The sequence below is a fragment of the Paroedura picta genome, chromosome 5 (genome assembly GCF_049243985.1).
Source record: "Paroedura picta isolate Pp20150507F chromosome 5, Ppicta_v3.0, whole genome shotgun sequence".
In the NCBI taxonomy this organism is placed as follows: Eukaryota; Metazoa; Chordata; class Lepidosauria; order Squamata; family Gekkonidae; genus Paroedura; species Paroedura picta.
This window is the reverse complement of record NC_135373.1, coordinates 41,274,629-41,291,341: the sequence shown is the minus strand read 5'-3', so window position 1 is coordinate 41,291,341 and position 16,713 is coordinate 41,274,629. Positions and strand designations below refer to the sequence as shown.

The following is a 16,713-nucleotide window of genomic DNA, read 5'->3' as shown; positions in this document are numbered from 1 at the left end:
CCAACACTGTAACCCTGAAACTTTTAACTGATGTGGACGAAATGGAGAGGGTGCAGGAGAGAGTGACAAGGAAGATCTGGGGCCTGGGGACCAAGCCCTTTGAGGAAAGGCAGAGGAACTTGGGAGTGTTTCAACCTGGAGGAGAGGAGTTTGAGAGGAGACATGATTACGCGCTTTAGGTTTTTGAAAAGTTGTCAGAGGGGGGCAGAGAATAAAATGGAAGAAGAGAAGATGTTGTTGTAAGCCACTTCAGGTCTGATATGGGGCTTTGGGCTGATCCTGCGTTGAGCAGGGGGTTGGACTAGATGGCCTGTATGGCCCCTTCCAACTCTATGATTCTATGATTCTGTATGTGGGGAATGAATGAATGTTTGAACAAGGCTACAGTATCACTAAAAGATATTATTGCTACTTGCCCAAGAGAGCACCATGCTTTATGCTGGGAGAGTAACATTGTTGTAGGTGGCCCAGAATTTGCTGCTTTGGGGCAGGTTCTTGGCCAGTTCTGGAAAATTCTTGGAAGGTGGGATGTCCTTAGCCCAAGGTACCCTCACATCCCTGCCCAGAGGCCTCCATCTTATTCACAAGGGACAAAGATCTGACCACAGATGAGTTAGGACTATGCTAGGCTTCCCATTGTCAGATTATCTCTGCCTCTCAGCATACTGGAGTCCTCAGAGCATGTGCAGAGGCCTTGCCACACGAACGGTACCATCCTAAGCAGAGTGAGACCACACTAAGCCCAAAGACCTAGATTGGACATCAAAGGGTATAACTGCCTAGGATGGGGCTGAACGTCCTGTCTCCTTCCTTCAATAGATTGCAGAGTAAAACTTTGAACTTGTGGTTGTTGCCTGGGATTGAGTCTTCCGTTTGTTCTCTGCCTAGCCATCGTCTGCAAACCTCCCCAAGTGGTGCCCAATGGCAAAGTTGTGGGTTCAGATTTCACCTGGGGCTCCAGCATCAGCTATGCCTGCCTAGAAGGATATCAGCTTTCCCTGCCTGCTGTGCTGACTTGCGAAGGAAATGGAAGCTGGACCGGAGAGATCCCACAGTGTTTTCGTAAGCAGACCCAGCCCCCTTTGTGCCACAAACACAATGAGAGTAGGACAGGAGGGACCAATTTGACCCTACCCATTATGGTTGGCGCCAGAGATCATTTGAGTTAGGCTAACAGCAGGGCCCACAAGAGAAGAGCCTCTTGTGGTGCAGAGTGGTAAGGTAGCAGACATGCAGTCTGAAAGCTCTGCCCATGAGGCTGGGAGTTCGATCCCAGCAGCCGGCTTAAGGTTGACTCAGCCTTCCATCCTTCCGAGGTTGGTAAAATGAGTTCCCAGCTTGCTGGGGGGTAAGAGGGTAATGACTGGGGAAGGCACTGGCAAACCACCCTGTATTGAGTCTGTCAAGAAAACGCTAGAGGGCGTCACCCCAAGGGTCAAACATGACTCAGTGCTTGCACAGGGGATACCTTTACCTTTACTTTAACAGCAGGGCCCAGAGGCCACCAGGGTTGACTGTGCTGTCATTTTGACTCGAACTCACCATAAAGCTGGAGATCCCTCTCCTTTATCTGGCAAGCACAGAGAAGAGGTGACACATTTCACAGAGCTAGGCAGGAACCTAGAACCAGTGAACATCAGGTTGGGGAGAGAAAGGCCTGGATAAATGCTGGGAGCCCCTTCAAGGTCTCTCTCTCATTTTCCATTTCCCATTCTTACCCATTCCTTGCTGGTTAAGGGTTTCCACTTGGGAGTCTTGACCAAGAGCCCCAAATATCCAAATCCTTATCTGTCCATCTTTGGGAGAAACACCCAGTGGTGTTTGTTGAGCTTTTTTCCAAGCTCCTTTTTTTCATTTAGACCAGTGGTCCACAACCTTTTTGAGGTTGGGGACCAGCAGGGCATCGGGGCGCGGCCCGCGGCCCACTCGGGCCACGCCCACGCATTGGGCTGTGCCCGCGGACTGCGCCGTGCATCGGGCCGCGCCCGCGCATCGGGCCGTGCCCGCGCATTGGGAGGCGCCCGCGGGCTGCGCGGGCGCATCGGGCCGCACCCGCGGGCCGCACCCGCGCATCAGGCCGTGCCCACACGGGCGCGGCCGGCTCTGCTTCCCTCTCCCCGCCCTCCCGCAGTAAGAAGCTTCCCGGGCTGCAAGCTTGCGGCCTGGGAAGTTTTTTACTGCGCGGGGGGGGCGGGGAGAGGGAGCCGCGGCCCGGCGCCATGGCCTTCGCGGCCCGCCACCGGGCCGCGGCCCGCAGGTTGGGGACCACTGATTTAGACAACAAAGAAGATCTCAGCTTTTGTTTTCAGGCCTGTTCCTCCACACCTGGAAAATGTTTGATGGAGTCTTACATGGCACAACCCCTCACCAAAGGCAACCATGTATGATGGTTTCTCAGTTCTTTGAGAGGAAACTTGTTGGCCACCTTCCATGCTTTGTCCAGTTCTCATTCGAGAATCATTCCCATTCAACCACTATTAAATGAAGCCCACCCCCCAAAAAATAATGTAGCTTTCTGCATTCTGCACTTTTTGCCTCCCCTGTTATATAAGGGTGGGTGGATGATGCAGTGCTGCATGGTGATTTGCCATTGCACAACCAAAGAACCATTTCAAATTGAAGCCAACGCGTGAGAGAGCAGAATTGAAGCTTGCAATCTGTTCTCCCCTGACCTGTCTGCCAGGAGATGGGGAGAAGGTAGATATTAACTAAGCAGCAACTGATAATGAGACAGAAGCAGGGTTTTTTCCTTGAAATATCACAGCAGGGAAGGCAGCTTCATGTCTCAGAAGTAAGGCAGGGTCAGTCCTTGAATGGGAGACCACCAAGGCAGGTCCTGCCAAGCAAGGCCATGGGAAAGCACCTCTGCTTTTTACTAGCTTTGAAAGTCCCTAGCTGGGGTGGCCATGAGTCCTTTCCAACTTGACAACAATGGTATGTAGAGAGGGTTGAAATTTAGGTTGGGAGATTTTTATCTTCATTGAGTCGGCCTTCATTTGGACTGCCTTGCCGTCTTGCAGCTGTTTTCTGCGGCGATCCAGGGATCCCTGCTCAAGGAAGGCGAGAAGAGAGGGGCTTCACCTACCGGTCCTCGGTCTCCTATTCCTGCATCCCCCCACTGGTGCTAGTGGGCTCCCCTCGGAGGTTCTGCCAGTCCGACGGCATGTGGAGCGGAACACAACCCAGTTGCATCGGTAAGGGCCTGGGGCCCCCCAATTCTGCTGCTGTCTAATTTACAAAACCCGAACAAAGCTGGAATCTGAAGAGAGTCTTTTAATACAGACTTCCTTGGGGGTAAACCTCATTGAACCTACTTAGTAAAACTCTGAGCTGGAGTAGTCAAACTGCAGCCCTCCAGATGTCCATGGACTACAATTCCCATGAACTCATGGGAATTGTAGTCCATGGACGTCTGGAGGGCCGCAGTTTGACTACCCCTGCTCTGAGCAGACCTGCTTCGGATTTGCTTCCAACATTTCCTGCAATTTGGATTCCACCCACAGAAAGTGAGTGCAGCCCTGTGGCCAGAAGTGTGAGTTGCGAGCAGGCCCGATGGGTTCCCTGGGTGGAATGGCATAAGCTGCCCCTTCCTGAAAGTGCTGCAACTTTCCTTTGTCCATCAGTCTTTAACCATATTCCTCTCTTCTTCTATTTAGACGCGACTCTTACGACTTGCGTGGACCCTGGCGTGCCTCTGTTTGGGACCCAAAACAATTCCCAAGGTTACCAGGTAATCAGTTTTATCACCATCACTCAATTTTGAGCTTATCTTCCTTCCTCCTCTCTTTCTAACCTGTGTTCTTTCCCTAAGTGTTGAATGTGCTAGCATCTGATGATCCATCTGTTGGGAATTTCGGACTTTGCTGGCTCCAGAGAAATCGAACTGCAGAGTAACAGAACATTTGAAAGTGTGCAGTTACTAGATACCTTTGTGGATGAGGCACAGATCCAGACTCATAGCACTTTGAGGTTTAAACGAAAGAATCTTTACTGCATAGTTATTTACAGAAGATATATCATATTCAGAGCCTCTTGTGGCGCAGAGTGGTAAGGCAGTAGACATGCAGTTTGAAGCTCTGCCCATGAGGCTGGGAATTCAATCCCAGCAGCCGGCTCAAGGTTGACTCAGCCTTCCATCCTTCCGAGGTCGGTAAAATGAGTACCCAGCTTGCTGGGGGGTAAACGGTAATGACTGGGGAAGGCACTGGCAAACCACCCCGTATTGAGTCTGCCATGAAAACGCTAGAGGGCGTCACCCCAAGGGTCAGACATGACTCGGTGCTTGCACAGGGGATACCTTTACCTTTACCTTTATATCATATTCATCTGCTCCAACCTCCTTACTGAAGCAGAATACAAAAGCTTAATGAGTAGTTACAAAAGCAGTACATTTCAAGCTTCTATGGCCAGGCTGCAGGCAGACTACATGCCTATACATCTGAATTCCGTCACAGATCTAGTCGCTTTTTTACTAGGCATTGCATTTAAATGCACTTAGCATTTGTTGTATCAATATCATACACAGAAATTATAGAATTTACCCCCACTTGTTCCCTCTTTTACCATTCTCTGCCAGCGGGCAAAGACTTCTCCATTTTGTTTGGTGTCCCCTCAGTGGCCTGCATTCCTGTTGATGTGTTTGCGTTTTACCAGAGCCAGCTTGGTGTCATGGTAAGGAGTGTGGACTTCTAATCTGGCGAGCCAGGTTCAATTCTGCACTCCCCACATGCAGCCGGCTGGGTGCCCTTGGGCTCACCACAGCACTGATAAAACTGTTCTGACTGGGCAGTGATATCAGGGCTCTCTCAGCCTCACCCACCTCACAGGGTGTCTGATGTGGGGAGAGGAAAGGGAAGGCGATTGGAAGCCACTTTGAGAATCCTTTAGGTAGAGAAAAGCGGCGTATAAGAACCAATAATTCTTCTTCTTCAAACCAAATTGTTTTTATTGTTTGATACATGTATATCATGGGCTGTCAAGTCACTTTGACTTACAATCAACCTTGTGAATGAATGACCTCCCAAAATGTCTTGTCATTAACAGCTTTGCTCAGGTCAGGCGAACTGAAGGCTGCCTTGAAGCAGTCTTTTCCTCACATTAGATCTTCCTCGCTTCCTGACACCTTCATTTTAACATTTTGTTTATGTTTCCACCTCAATGGGGACCTTGAACTACTTTAAAAAGTGACATCAAAACATGGTAAATAAATAAATATTGCAAGGTGCCTCGGGTATACAAAAGTACTAGAAGGTGGAGTAGAAGAACAGCTGGTTTTTAGACCCCATACAGAGAAATACAGAAGTCTCCTAGAAGAAGAAGAGTTGGTTCTTATATGCCGCTTTTCCCTACCCGAAGGAGGCTCAAAGCGGTTTACATTCGCTTTCCCTTTCTTCTCCCCACAACAGACACACTGTGGGGTGGGTGAGGCTGAGAGAGCCCTGATATCACTGCTCGGTCAGAACAGTTTTATCAGTGCTGTGGCGAGCCCAAGGTCACCCAGCTGGCTGCATGTGGGGGAGCGGAGAATCGAACCCGGCATGCCAGATTAGAAGTCCACACTCCTAACCACTACACCAAACTGGCTCCTGGAGGTAGAGACAGAGGTGGTTTAAGGATTCACGGGGCCTGTAGCACCAGAGCCAGTTTAGGGATTCACAGTGCCCTAGCAGAGCCCAGTGGTGGTAAGAGCAGCCAGACTGGGGTGTGGATGGTCCACCCACAGTGGAAAGGGATGTAACTCCACGTGTCCTTAAAGAGGGAAAATGGGAGAGGGGAGAAGGGAGGAAATACCTCCCCTGAGCCTTGGGGGGAAGGCTCTGTGGGGAGCCCTTGAAAGCGTGGGGCCTGTAGCATGTGCGACATGGATAAACCAGCCCTGGGTAGGAAATTTTGGGTTTGACAGAGAAATTCAGGAGACATCCGCAGTGTAACATTGGGAACCTTTGGAATGGCAGTAGAAGAAGAAGAGAGCTGTTTTTTTTATGCCTTGCTTTTCACTACCCGAAGGAAACTCAAAGCAGTTTACAATCACCTATTCTTCCTCTCCCCACAACAGACACCTTGTGAATTAGGTGGGGCTGAGAGAGCTCTGAGAGAACTGTGCATGGCCCAAGGACACCCAGCTGGCTGCACGTGGAGGAGCAAGAAATCAAACCCAGTTCTCCAGATTAGAGGCTGCCACTCTATAACTACTACACCAAACTGGCTCTGCTCATTTTTTCTTAGTAATAACATGTACATCCTTGCAGAGCAATTTTTTTCTCTGCTAGTTGGATCCCTTTGGTTGTTCTAAATGGAGGGCGTCACATCCTGGACCCTATGGAGAAATGGGGTGATGAGCAAGTTAGGACTAGCCATTGGTTTACTTATTTACTTTATTGTCTGCTTCTCTTGCTGAGGCTCAAGTGCGGTTAGGCATGGTCAGGCAGCACAATCAAATAGCCCAAGACCTCCAACAAGCAGCGTGAGACGTCTAGGATCATAAAAAATGAGAAACATTGCCGAAACAAATTCAGATGTGATATAAACAGGGCAAAAATTGGGATTTCAAAAGGGAATGCAATGCCATAATAGCACGGTACATAATTAAGCAGAGGAGTAAGTTCCAGTCCTGTTCCCTTTATCCTAAACCATTCAGTTTTGCACATTCTAAAGGAATGGTGGAAGCATGGCAGTCCATTCAGCAAAATGGGGGCCCCAGCAGAGAATGCACACGTCTGGACTTGAATCAAAGGCATCAAATTACTCACACCTTCCCTTCTCTGTGAGCGTTTATCCCAATGCTTGTGGGGAAGATTAAGATTCGAAGGATCTCAGAAAACGGGCCCAGCATAGCCTGTTTCTCAGGGCCTCAGGTCTAAGCAGGTGTATTTCCTCCAAGGGGTATCAGAAGAGAAGATGCACTCTTCTCCTGTGACGATTCCAAGAGAGAAAGCCAGGAAGGTTCATAAAGAGGCAAACCGTATTGTGAGATGAACGCCTGCAAGAATCGACCCGCCTATGTTTTTTTGCAATGCGGAAGTGTGAGATGGTTGCTAATCCTTAAAATGATGGCTAGATATGCAGTGTGGTGGATGTGCACATGGGGAAACAGAGCTCCCATAAGAATTTTGGAAACGGCCCACCTGCAGACTGAAAGGCAGAGCGAGAAAAGCCCCTCTCAACGATAATCAGGGATTCCATAGAATCGGCACTTCCCCCCACATCAGTAAAGCACATCTCTTTGGAACTAGATTTGTCTCCAGTAACCCTTCAGAGGCCAGCAAGCTTTAGGGGAGATGAGCTTTTGAAACTCAAAGCTCCCTTCATCATTCAAAAACTCATACCCTGAAAAACTTGGTCTTTAGGGAGATACTGGATTTGAAATCAGGCTCTTCCACTGCACACCAAACACAGTCAAAGCACACCACCCCTAGCATTTAACCCAAAGCGGTGGGACTGCAGCGGAAAGGACTGCAGTTGCAAACCGACATTTGCAGTGCAGAAGTTGCAAAATCGGGGTCATGCAAATGGAAAACCCACACTGGCTGCTCAAAACGCAATGTTTGTCCACCCGCTTTCTTGAAGTTCCTCTTGGCCCACTTATTATAGCCTTAACCCCAGTAGGAGAGCATATCCTGTATTATTCTACACTCCAGGTACGCCTGTTAAACATCATCGTATAGTGATAAGGCCGAATAAGAAGCCAGTTTGGTGTCATGGTTAGGAGTGGTGGCCTCTGATCTGGAGAACTGGGTTTGATACTGCACTCCTTCTCCAGTTGCAGTACCTGGGCAACCTCAGTCTGGCTCAAAGCTCTCTCAGCCTCACCTACCTCACAGGGGTGTCTACTGTGGGGTAAGGAAGGGGAAGCGATTGTAAGCCACTTTGACCATTTATGCACTGGGAACTTCACTGCCCCAGCTTCCATGCAGGAACACAAATCTGGGATGGATGAGGTACACCGTGCCAAATGCTCCCCCATGTGGGTGTAGGAAGATGTGGGGCAACCTGCCATGACTAAAACTCCAGCCTGCAGCCCAGCATGAAACCTCCAGTGCATAAATGGTCTTTGAGACTCCTTTGGGTTGTAAAAGCGGAGTACAGAAAACCAGCTCTTCTTCTTCTTCCAGACTTCACTTTGCACAGCAGAGCATTGTGGTGACATATATTTTACACAGCGTGCCATTAGAGCAATGGATCCAAGAGGATTTGAGAGGCCCACGTTTCAAATTCGTTTTCATGGGAACTGGATAACCAAATCCTCCTCGAACTCCCCAGGCGTGTCTTAGTTTTCATTCGGTTTGTGGATCCAATCGAGACATAGTCAACATGGAAGTAATTCACCCCTTTCTCTCCCCACCAAAGTATTTTGCTTGCTGGAAAGATATCCTGGACAGGGATTAAGAGTACATTTTGTGGGTGTTTGAGTGAAAAATGCACCTTTCCCTCCTGCAAAGTAACACTGCTCAGTCAGAACAGCTTTCTCGGTGTTGTGGCAAGCCCAAGGTCACCCAGCTGGCTGTACGTGGGGGAGTGCAGAATCGAATCCAGCATGCCAGATTCGATTCTGCATTCAGGGACTAAAACCACCAGGCTATGGCCACACAGTCCGGAAAACCCACAACAGTTAGTATAAACTGACTCTTTAATTGATTCAGTGGCTGGATTCCTACAGGAAGGGGCAAAGATTTCTCTCTTTTTTTAAAAGTGTCATTCATTTTTCATTTCATTCATAATTAATCCTTATTATTTTCATTATTATTTCATTATTATTTCATTATTTTCTCTGCCATTGGCTGTAATGGGAAACCCATTTCTTTTATGGTGATGAAAGTTTCACAGAAAGGCTCATGCCTGTAACTTTAGGGGTCTTGTAGGCAATTAAGCACAAGCACACCCTTCTGGCTTCAGCTTGTTCTCCAGCGCGTTGGGATGAAATTCTGCAGATTGCCCAGCTCGCCCTGGGGAATTTTCCCTGTCAAGTTTCAGAGAGCTAGGAGAAAAGGGGCCCTCTGATGTATCAGAATTTTAAATAAAGGCCCTTGGTTTTTTATTTTACAGAATTAACACTGTAATGTCTAGAAATCTACTCTTTCCAATAATCATTTAATGTGGTGAAATATTTGCAAGAGTTCTATCCAGACAAATTGATCGGGAGAGGGATTAGAGTTTAAAAATGCATTTTCCTTAGAAAGAAAAACAAATGAGATTCATTCATTTTCATGGCTTTTTCTGCATGCTTCAGGGGGAAAAAATGGAAACAAGTGTTGTTTCGGTTTGTTTTTCCGTCGGTTGTAAAATGAACTGCTGTCCTGCTCTCCTGTTCCAACAGGTTGGGAGTGTCGTTTTCTTCCGGTGTCATAAAGGATACTTGCTGCAGGGGTCCACCACCAGAACTTGTCTTCCGAACTTGACCTGGAGCGGGGTGCAGCCCGACTGTATCCGTGAGTCTGTGCTTTTTAAGCCGAAGGCTTCTGCTTCCCTTCGTGGGGTACTGTGCACTTCAAAAAAAACCTCAACAACAACCTAAAAGAACAGATCCTTGTACCACAAAGCAGATCATCCATTCTGTCCCCACTTCTTGAATTTCTTGGGGCAAGCTGAAGGCCAGCAGATGCAGGCCAAGCATGAAAGTAAGCAGGGGGGGCGATAGGTCTGTGAACGGCTTACTCTGTACCTGAACCACAGGGTACGATTCTCTCCCTGATATTATTCAGCATCTATATGAGCCGTCTTGTACAACCCATTCTGGAGTATGGGCTGGAATGCCTCCAGTATGCTGATGACACCCAGCTCTATCTGCTGATGGGTGGCCGACCAGATACGCTCCCAGATTCGCTGGCTAGATATCTGGAGACTGTGGCATGATGGGTCTGGGAGAACTGCCTGAAACTCTGCCCCTTGAAGACAGTCGTTCTATGATTGGGGAAGAAGGGGCCAGAAGAGAAAGCGTGCTTTCTTTTCCTTGATGGAGTGCAATTATCAGCTTCCCGCACCATCAAGAGCTTGGGGGTGACCTTTGACTCCTCCTTATCAATGGAGGCACAGGTCACCAATGTAGCCCACCAGGCATTTTACCATCTGTGCCAGGCAAAGCTACTAGTGGCCTATCTGGCCCCTGGGAGACCTAGCCACAGTGATCCATGCAACGGTCACCTCCAGCCTGGATTAGCGTAACACACTCTATTTGAGGGTACCTTTGGACCTAACCCCAAAATTACAGCTGGTGCAGAATGTAGCCACATGGAACCTTACGGGGATCTCATGGAGGGCCCATATTTAACCTGCTCTACAGGGCCTGGGCCCTGTGTACCTCAGAGGCCACCTCTCCCAATGTCCCCCAGAGAGCACTGTGGTCTGCTAACACCGATTTGTTGGTAAACCCAGGCCCTAAAGATGTTCACCTTGCCTTGACCAGAGCCAGGACTTTTTCTGACCTGGCTCTGACCTGGTGGTATGAGTTGCCTGTTGAAATCTGGGCCTTCACAGCACTATCAAAGTTCTGCCATGCCTGCAAAATTGTGCTCTTCCACCAGGTATATGGTTGAGCCCATGGCTGTGCAGAAATTTTATGGGCCTCCCTTCTCCCTCTTAGTTCTGCCCATTATTTTAGACCATCCCCCATCTGGGTAGTCCAGTGGAGTGGAGGGTCTTTAAGAGGATAGGGGGAAGAGTGTTGCTTTTAACTGGTATATTACTACTGTAAACTGCCCTAAGCCCACTTGCAGGGAGAGGCAGCATAAAAATCAAATAAATAAACCAGCTAATCAGAGTGAGTCGCTGTGAAGTCCACACCTTTACATGAACATGTGAAACCTCATTGGCCCCTTGAGTCATGTGACCCCGTGTGGAATTGATAGCTGCAATACCCCCTTTGGCCGTCCACAGTGGTGGTGCTGGTGTGCAGGCGAGATCAGGCCAGAGTGATGGCAGAGCGCTCTGTAGGCAGACGCTGAGTGACCAGGGTTTCTCAGGCACAGAGAACTCCAGTGCCCTCCCTCCTTCTCCTTCATGCAGGAACCTTGTTTTTATGACTTTGTTGAGACCCAGTGTTAAATAGATTAGAGTTGCCTCTGAATGCTCTTGTCTTGTTCCAGCTCACAATTGCAAAGAGCCAGAGATGCCAGCCCATGCTAACGTGGACGCTATGGATGTGCCTTCCCTGGGCTACACATTGATATACTCTTGCCAGAGCGGCTTTTATCTCACGGGAGGATCCGAGCACAGGACCTGCAAAGCTGATGGCAGCTGGACAGGGAAGCCACCTGTCTGCCTTGGTAAGCACGCTGAGACCAGGTGTCTCCATGCAAGTACATTTAGTCATTCGTTTTCTCCATCTACATCTCTTGCATGATCCCAAGGACTCCAGGCGATAGTTTTTTCACTGCTCCTTTAAAAATTAACTATGACCTGGATGTCTCAGACTCACCTGATCACCCTGGTTTGTGCTTGGATGGGAGACCACCAAGGAAATCCAAGGTTGCTACGCAGCGGCAAGCAATGGCAAACCACCTCTGAACATCTCTTACCTTAAGAACCCTATGGGGCTTCCATAAATCAGCTGCAACTTGATATCTCTTTCCACCACATAATAGTGTGATGTGAGTGTCCTGCATAGTGCAGGGGGTTGGACTAGATGACCCATGAGGTCCCTTCCGACTCTATTATTCTATGATTCTATGAACTGCCTTGATGGCTCCAAGCCCCAAGGCTTGTTTAGGCCCGTCTTCTGCTTCCAGTGGAGGCCAGACATAAGTCTCTTGTGGTTCCTGCAAGCAAGACATGAAAGCATCTGAGCATGGAAGTCCCCATTAGCTCTCATGGCTGACAACCACCGATAGACCACACCTTCTTCTTTTAAAGCCATTGAGGCTAGTGGCCATTGTCACGTTGTGAGGCTATGCATTACATTCCACCACTGACCTGCTAAGTGAAGAAGTCCTTCCTTTTGTCCATCCTGAATGCTCTTCCAGTCTTCCCCCCAGTATTATGACAGAGTGAGAAATCCTCTTTCATCCCCACTCTCTAGCCCAGGGGTAGTCAGCCTGCGGTCTTCCAGATGTTCGTGGACTACAATTCCCATGAGCCCCTGCCAGTGCTGAAAGGGGCTCATAGGAATTGTAGTCCATGAACATCTGGAGGGCCACAGATTGACTACCCCTGCTCTGGCCCACTCATAGTTTTATAAGCCTCTACCAAGAAAGCCCGCAGCTTTTTGTATGAACAGCTGGTGTTTTATTCTCATGTGAAGCTGACTTCTTAACTGCCAGGGTGCTCTGGAAATGTGACATACCCCAATGCTTGAATGTTAACTCTCGTTTTCCTTGCTTGTCTTTTTCAGCGGATATCCGACCCAGTGGCAGACCGGTGGGCACTGCTCGGGACCCCCCTCTCCCAAAGATGTCAGGTACAGCTTTGCTTTACTAGCCTTAACACTGAATTTAGAGAATCAGATCATAACAAGTGTCCCATCCATCTTGGGGGGTGGGTAGTGCTATCAAGTAGCAGCTGACTTCTGGCAACTCCAAAAGGTTTTCAAGGCAAGAAATGGGCGGAGGTTATTTGCCCTTGCCTGCCTTGGCATAGTCAATTTGCACTTCCCTTGTGGTCTCCCATCCTAGTAGTAACCAAGGCAGGCGCAGTTTTGCTTCCAGGATTCGATGAGTTTGGGCTAGTCTGGCCACCCAGCTCAGGGTCATCCATCTTTAACCCCCAAATTTGATTGATTGATTGATTGATTGATTGATTGATTGATTGATTGATTGATTGAATACCGCCGCTGTTTGCATGGACTCACGACAGTTCACAACAATAAAACATTAAAACACAATAAACCCATAAAACATCCCTGGCAGCAGGCGATAAAATATAGACCCTTCTTATTATTCCAATCCTCCTCCTTCCCCGTTCAGCCAAAGGCCAAGTTATCTCCCACTGGGGGCAAGGTGCCATGCAGGTTGTACTTTAGGGGGGATGGCTTTAGCAAACATAATGCCGACATGCCATTAGCTGTGGATATAAAATGTGTAAACCAAAGTTGGGCAGTTTCCATTCTCTGGTTCCCCACAGGCTTCCTGTCTTCTTGAAAACTCCCTCCTCTCCCCGTTTTGTTTTTCTTGTCCCCAGTTCCTGCAGATGTCTTTGCAAAGAACTCGTTTTGGAAAGGCTCTTACGAATACATGGGCAAGAAGCAGCCAGCTATGCTGTCCGTCACCAGTTTTGACCCAGTGACCAGTAAAGTCAACGCCACCCTCATAGACCACAGTGGTGTGGAACTCCTAGTGTCTGGTAAGGCCCCTGGCCCACCCAGCTTCAGGGAACCTGGCTCATTGTGGGGATGGAGCCAGCTGTCTGCCCTCTCAAGTTATTCAGTCTGGGGTCCCCCGTGTCCATCTGCTCCCACTCTCATCAGAAGGATAGTAGGATTGTTGGCCCTCGCTGATCGAGGGAATAAACTGAGTCAGTTTAGTTTGCCGCCATCTTTAGCTTTAATAATTTTAGTAATGTAATTCAGGTATTTATGGGTCCTACCGTACTTTATTCTTTTATTGTGTAAACCGCCATGAGCCCAATTGGAAACGGCGGTATATAAACCCAAATAATTAAGTAAGTAAGTAAGTGGGACTGGGAAGAGTGTCCATAGCTCAAACTCCGGCTACTGATACTGTTTTTCTTGAGATGATTGGAAGAGTGAGTGCGGAGTGACATACTTGAGGTGTTGAAAGTCAGAGCTGGGCACTGCCTAGAGAAACCTTTTTCAACCAATTGGCTGTGGAGTGATGTCAGCTGACCACACCTCCCTCCCTGAGAGGGAAGAAGCAGGATGCAGTTTAAGTTGCAAGCAGATGTTCAGACTCCGCCCCCTCCCAGGTGCAGAAGCCATGAGAGAATTCACTCATGCTCATGAGGGAGGAGAGAAGCAATGAAAGTGGCTGGCTCCTAGCTTGTGGCCAAGTCCATTATGGCAGAAGGGGAGGTCATGGGCCCCTTCCAGAGCTCCCCAGGACCCCTGGTTGAGAATCCCTGGTCTAGAGTGCAGGAATAGGATATGGAAGGCCCAGGTTCGAAGGCCCAGTTTGCTGGGTGACCCTAGGCCAGCCACACAGTCTCAGCCTAAGCTCTGTCACACGGCTCTCAGCCTAAGTCATGTCACACGTGGGGACAAAAGAAGAGGAAGATGTTGGCTGCTTTAGGGAGAGAGCCAAGGCGTCGATGAAGTCCATAAATGACCTCGCCAAAAGTCAAAGTGTCAGTCAGAGGGCCAAGGTACAGTCAGTTCCTGGGTAATGAAAGTCATGAGGGTGCCATCATTCTTCCAGTCTCCAGGGACTTCCTACCCCAGAGCTGCATGATTCTGGGGCCTTCTGGTTCGGTTTAAAGAGACCCTTTGGGAGCTCCTTGCAGTCATCTTGGGATTGGCAGCCTCCTCTGTAACTTTGGGGTCTCTCATGGATTCATGCAGTGACCTGCAGATACTCAAATGCAAGCCCAAAGGCTCACAAGGGTGCTGCATTCTTAGACCGCAGTGCGCTCTTTTGCCACACTCACCCCTTCCTTTGTAAATCAGTTTCTTTCCATCAAGAATCAGCTCCTGAGAGCACAACCCGCCTTCTGTGGTTTTCTTTTCAGGGATCTACAAAAAGGACGAGATGCATCTCCTCCTCCAGGTGTATCAGATCACAGGGCCAGCAGAGATGCTAATGAATGACAAGTGGGCCTTAGACGGACGTGTAAGTACAAGCCACAAAACAGCCTGCAAAGACGGCTCGGCCACACATTGTGCTTGCCAAGCCTGCCTGCAGGGTTAAGATAGATAAAAATTTCAAGGGGCCTGGGAAAAAACAGGAGGAGGGAGAAGAGGGATGAGTTGCACTGCAAGGTACGGAGAACTGGCAACCAACCTAACTTTGGCAGAGAGGTGGGGTCAAGTGGACCTTCAAAAGTAATGGACCCCCAATACCCTTAGAATATATGCCAAAATATATGCCAAAATAATTACAAGTTCATAACATCCAAAAGGGAGTGTTATGCAACTCCACATGCTGTGTATTCCTCAACTTTAATGAACTCCCCTGTTGTGTTTCATTCCTCCCCTCCCTCCACTTGTAATTATTTTGGCATGTATTCTAAGGGTATTGGGGGTCCTTTTTATTGCATTGAACGGGAAAGTCAAATAAGGATACAGAATGGAATTGGGGAGAAATGCAAGGGTTTAAAAAAAAAGCTTTAAATATTTTCCTTCTTAGCACCTTTTGTTGTTCAAAGAAATGTTCAACGATATATTATTTATCCCTTTGGAATCTGTTTGACAACCAAAATTGATTGTTCTTGCTCAAGTAAAAGTGTTTTAATAATGGCTGCCTAGACCTCGCCCTAGCCCCTTCCATCAAAGATAAGGACTCGGAAGATTCAGAGCATGGCCTTCTTGCAGGCAGCTCTAGTTATGGCTCACCAAGATGAACCCACTGCGTCCCGTCTCTCCTTTCTTGACAGTCCTTTTTGCCCAGACCATTAGGACCTTATTATTTGCTGGGGGTTTTTTAAATAATTCCAAGCAGTTTTCATTACTTTAGTTGTTTTCTGCAGACCTCTCTCATAGGAAATTTTTTATCGAAAGCTCCTCTCTGTATACAGCCAGAAACCTCCGCTTATGCAGTCTGTTGGTCCTTTCCCAATGCAGGTCACCCCCGAGACATCGAGTGGGACATTTGTCTACCAGGGATTTGTGCATGGCAAAGGTTTCGGACAGTTTGGCCTCCAGAGGCTAGGTAAGCTGGCAGGTCTTGCTCGCAGGCTGAAGTCTTTGTTTCCTTTTTTTTTTCCTTTTGGCAATTGGATTTCAACAATAGTCTTCCATCGCATTGATACCTGTCCTTGGTAAATGGCAAAACAAGATTCAGTTAATTTACCTGCTGCCTTTCTGCCTTAATAAGGCCACCGGGCGCTGTAATGATCTTTGCATGACAAGCACATGCTGGAGGCCCCAGCCTCTTCTTCTGGATTACAGCCCAGTGCCGCTTTCCCTTTTCAGACAGCAGGATGGAGCATGATCCCGAGTCGATGGGGCATCCCTTTGCCTCCAACAGCAGTTCGGTGGCAGCTGCTATCCTCGTGCCTTTCATTGCCCTGATTATTGCAGGGTTTGTGCTGTATCTCTACAAACACAGGTGAGTCCCTCGCCGGAGCAAAGCCAGAGAGGCAAGAATCAGGAAGGCGGATTCTGTGTAACTTTCATTTGCATGTTTTCACAACCGAATGCAGCTTCAGCTAGGTGCTGGTCTGAATGAGAGGGGGAACAGGAAAGAGCCTGCTGAACTCTCTCCCTCTCCTGTCACATGACCGCTTGAAACAACCCTCCCTGTGCCACTTTCACCCTCCCGAGTGAGAAGGTAGCTTCTGGCATGCGGTTTTGCAAGCACAAGCTTCCAAGGAGAGGAAGGTTGAAACAGGGAGCCCTGTGGTTGCCAGGTCTGTTGATGCTACCAGTGGGAGATATGGGAGGGCGCATCTTGGAAGGACTTCAGAAATTAACCCCATTTACAGACATCACCAAGAAGTGATGTCAGATACTCTGGCTTTTGGGCAAAACTCTATGGTAGAATTTGTATCTAACCATAGAGTTTTGCCAAAAAAACAGAGCATCACTGTCCTGACAACCCAGACCCTGCCCTGAGGTGACCAGTCACGAGGGGGCAGTATAGAAGTCTCAAAATCAGTCCCATTATAACGCTG

General features: G+C 48.5%; 1 protein-coding gene across 2 annotated transcripts in view; it reads left to right on the top strand.

Moving 5' to 3' along the window:
- Positions 1 to 16,713, top strand: part of CSMD2 (CUB and Sushi multiple domains 2) — a 644,506-nt gene that overhangs the window by 617,344 nt on the left and 10,449 nt on the right. For both annotated transcript variants that reach the window (XM_077337490.1, XM_077337489.1), the window contains 10 exons: positions 889 to 1,062; positions 3,021 to 3,194; positions 3,657 to 3,730; positions 9,314 to 9,425; positions 11,079 to 11,258; positions 12,323 to 12,388; positions 13,108 to 13,269; positions 14,611 to 14,711; positions 15,662 to 15,749; positions 16,013 to 16,148. In XM_077337490.1, the coding sequence (XP_077193605.1) occupies positions 889 to 1,062; positions 3,021 to 3,194; positions 3,657 to 3,730; positions 9,314 to 9,425; positions 11,079 to 11,258; positions 12,323 to 12,388; positions 13,108 to 13,269; positions 14,611 to 14,711; positions 15,662 to 15,749; positions 16,013 to 16,148 (1,267 nt within the window). The remainder of the gene's footprint in view (positions 1 to 888; positions 1,063 to 3,020; positions 3,195 to 3,656; positions 3,731 to 9,313; positions 9,426 to 11,078; positions 11,259 to 12,322; positions 12,389 to 13,107; positions 13,270 to 14,610; positions 14,712 to 15,661; positions 15,750 to 16,012; positions 16,149 to 16,713) is intronic.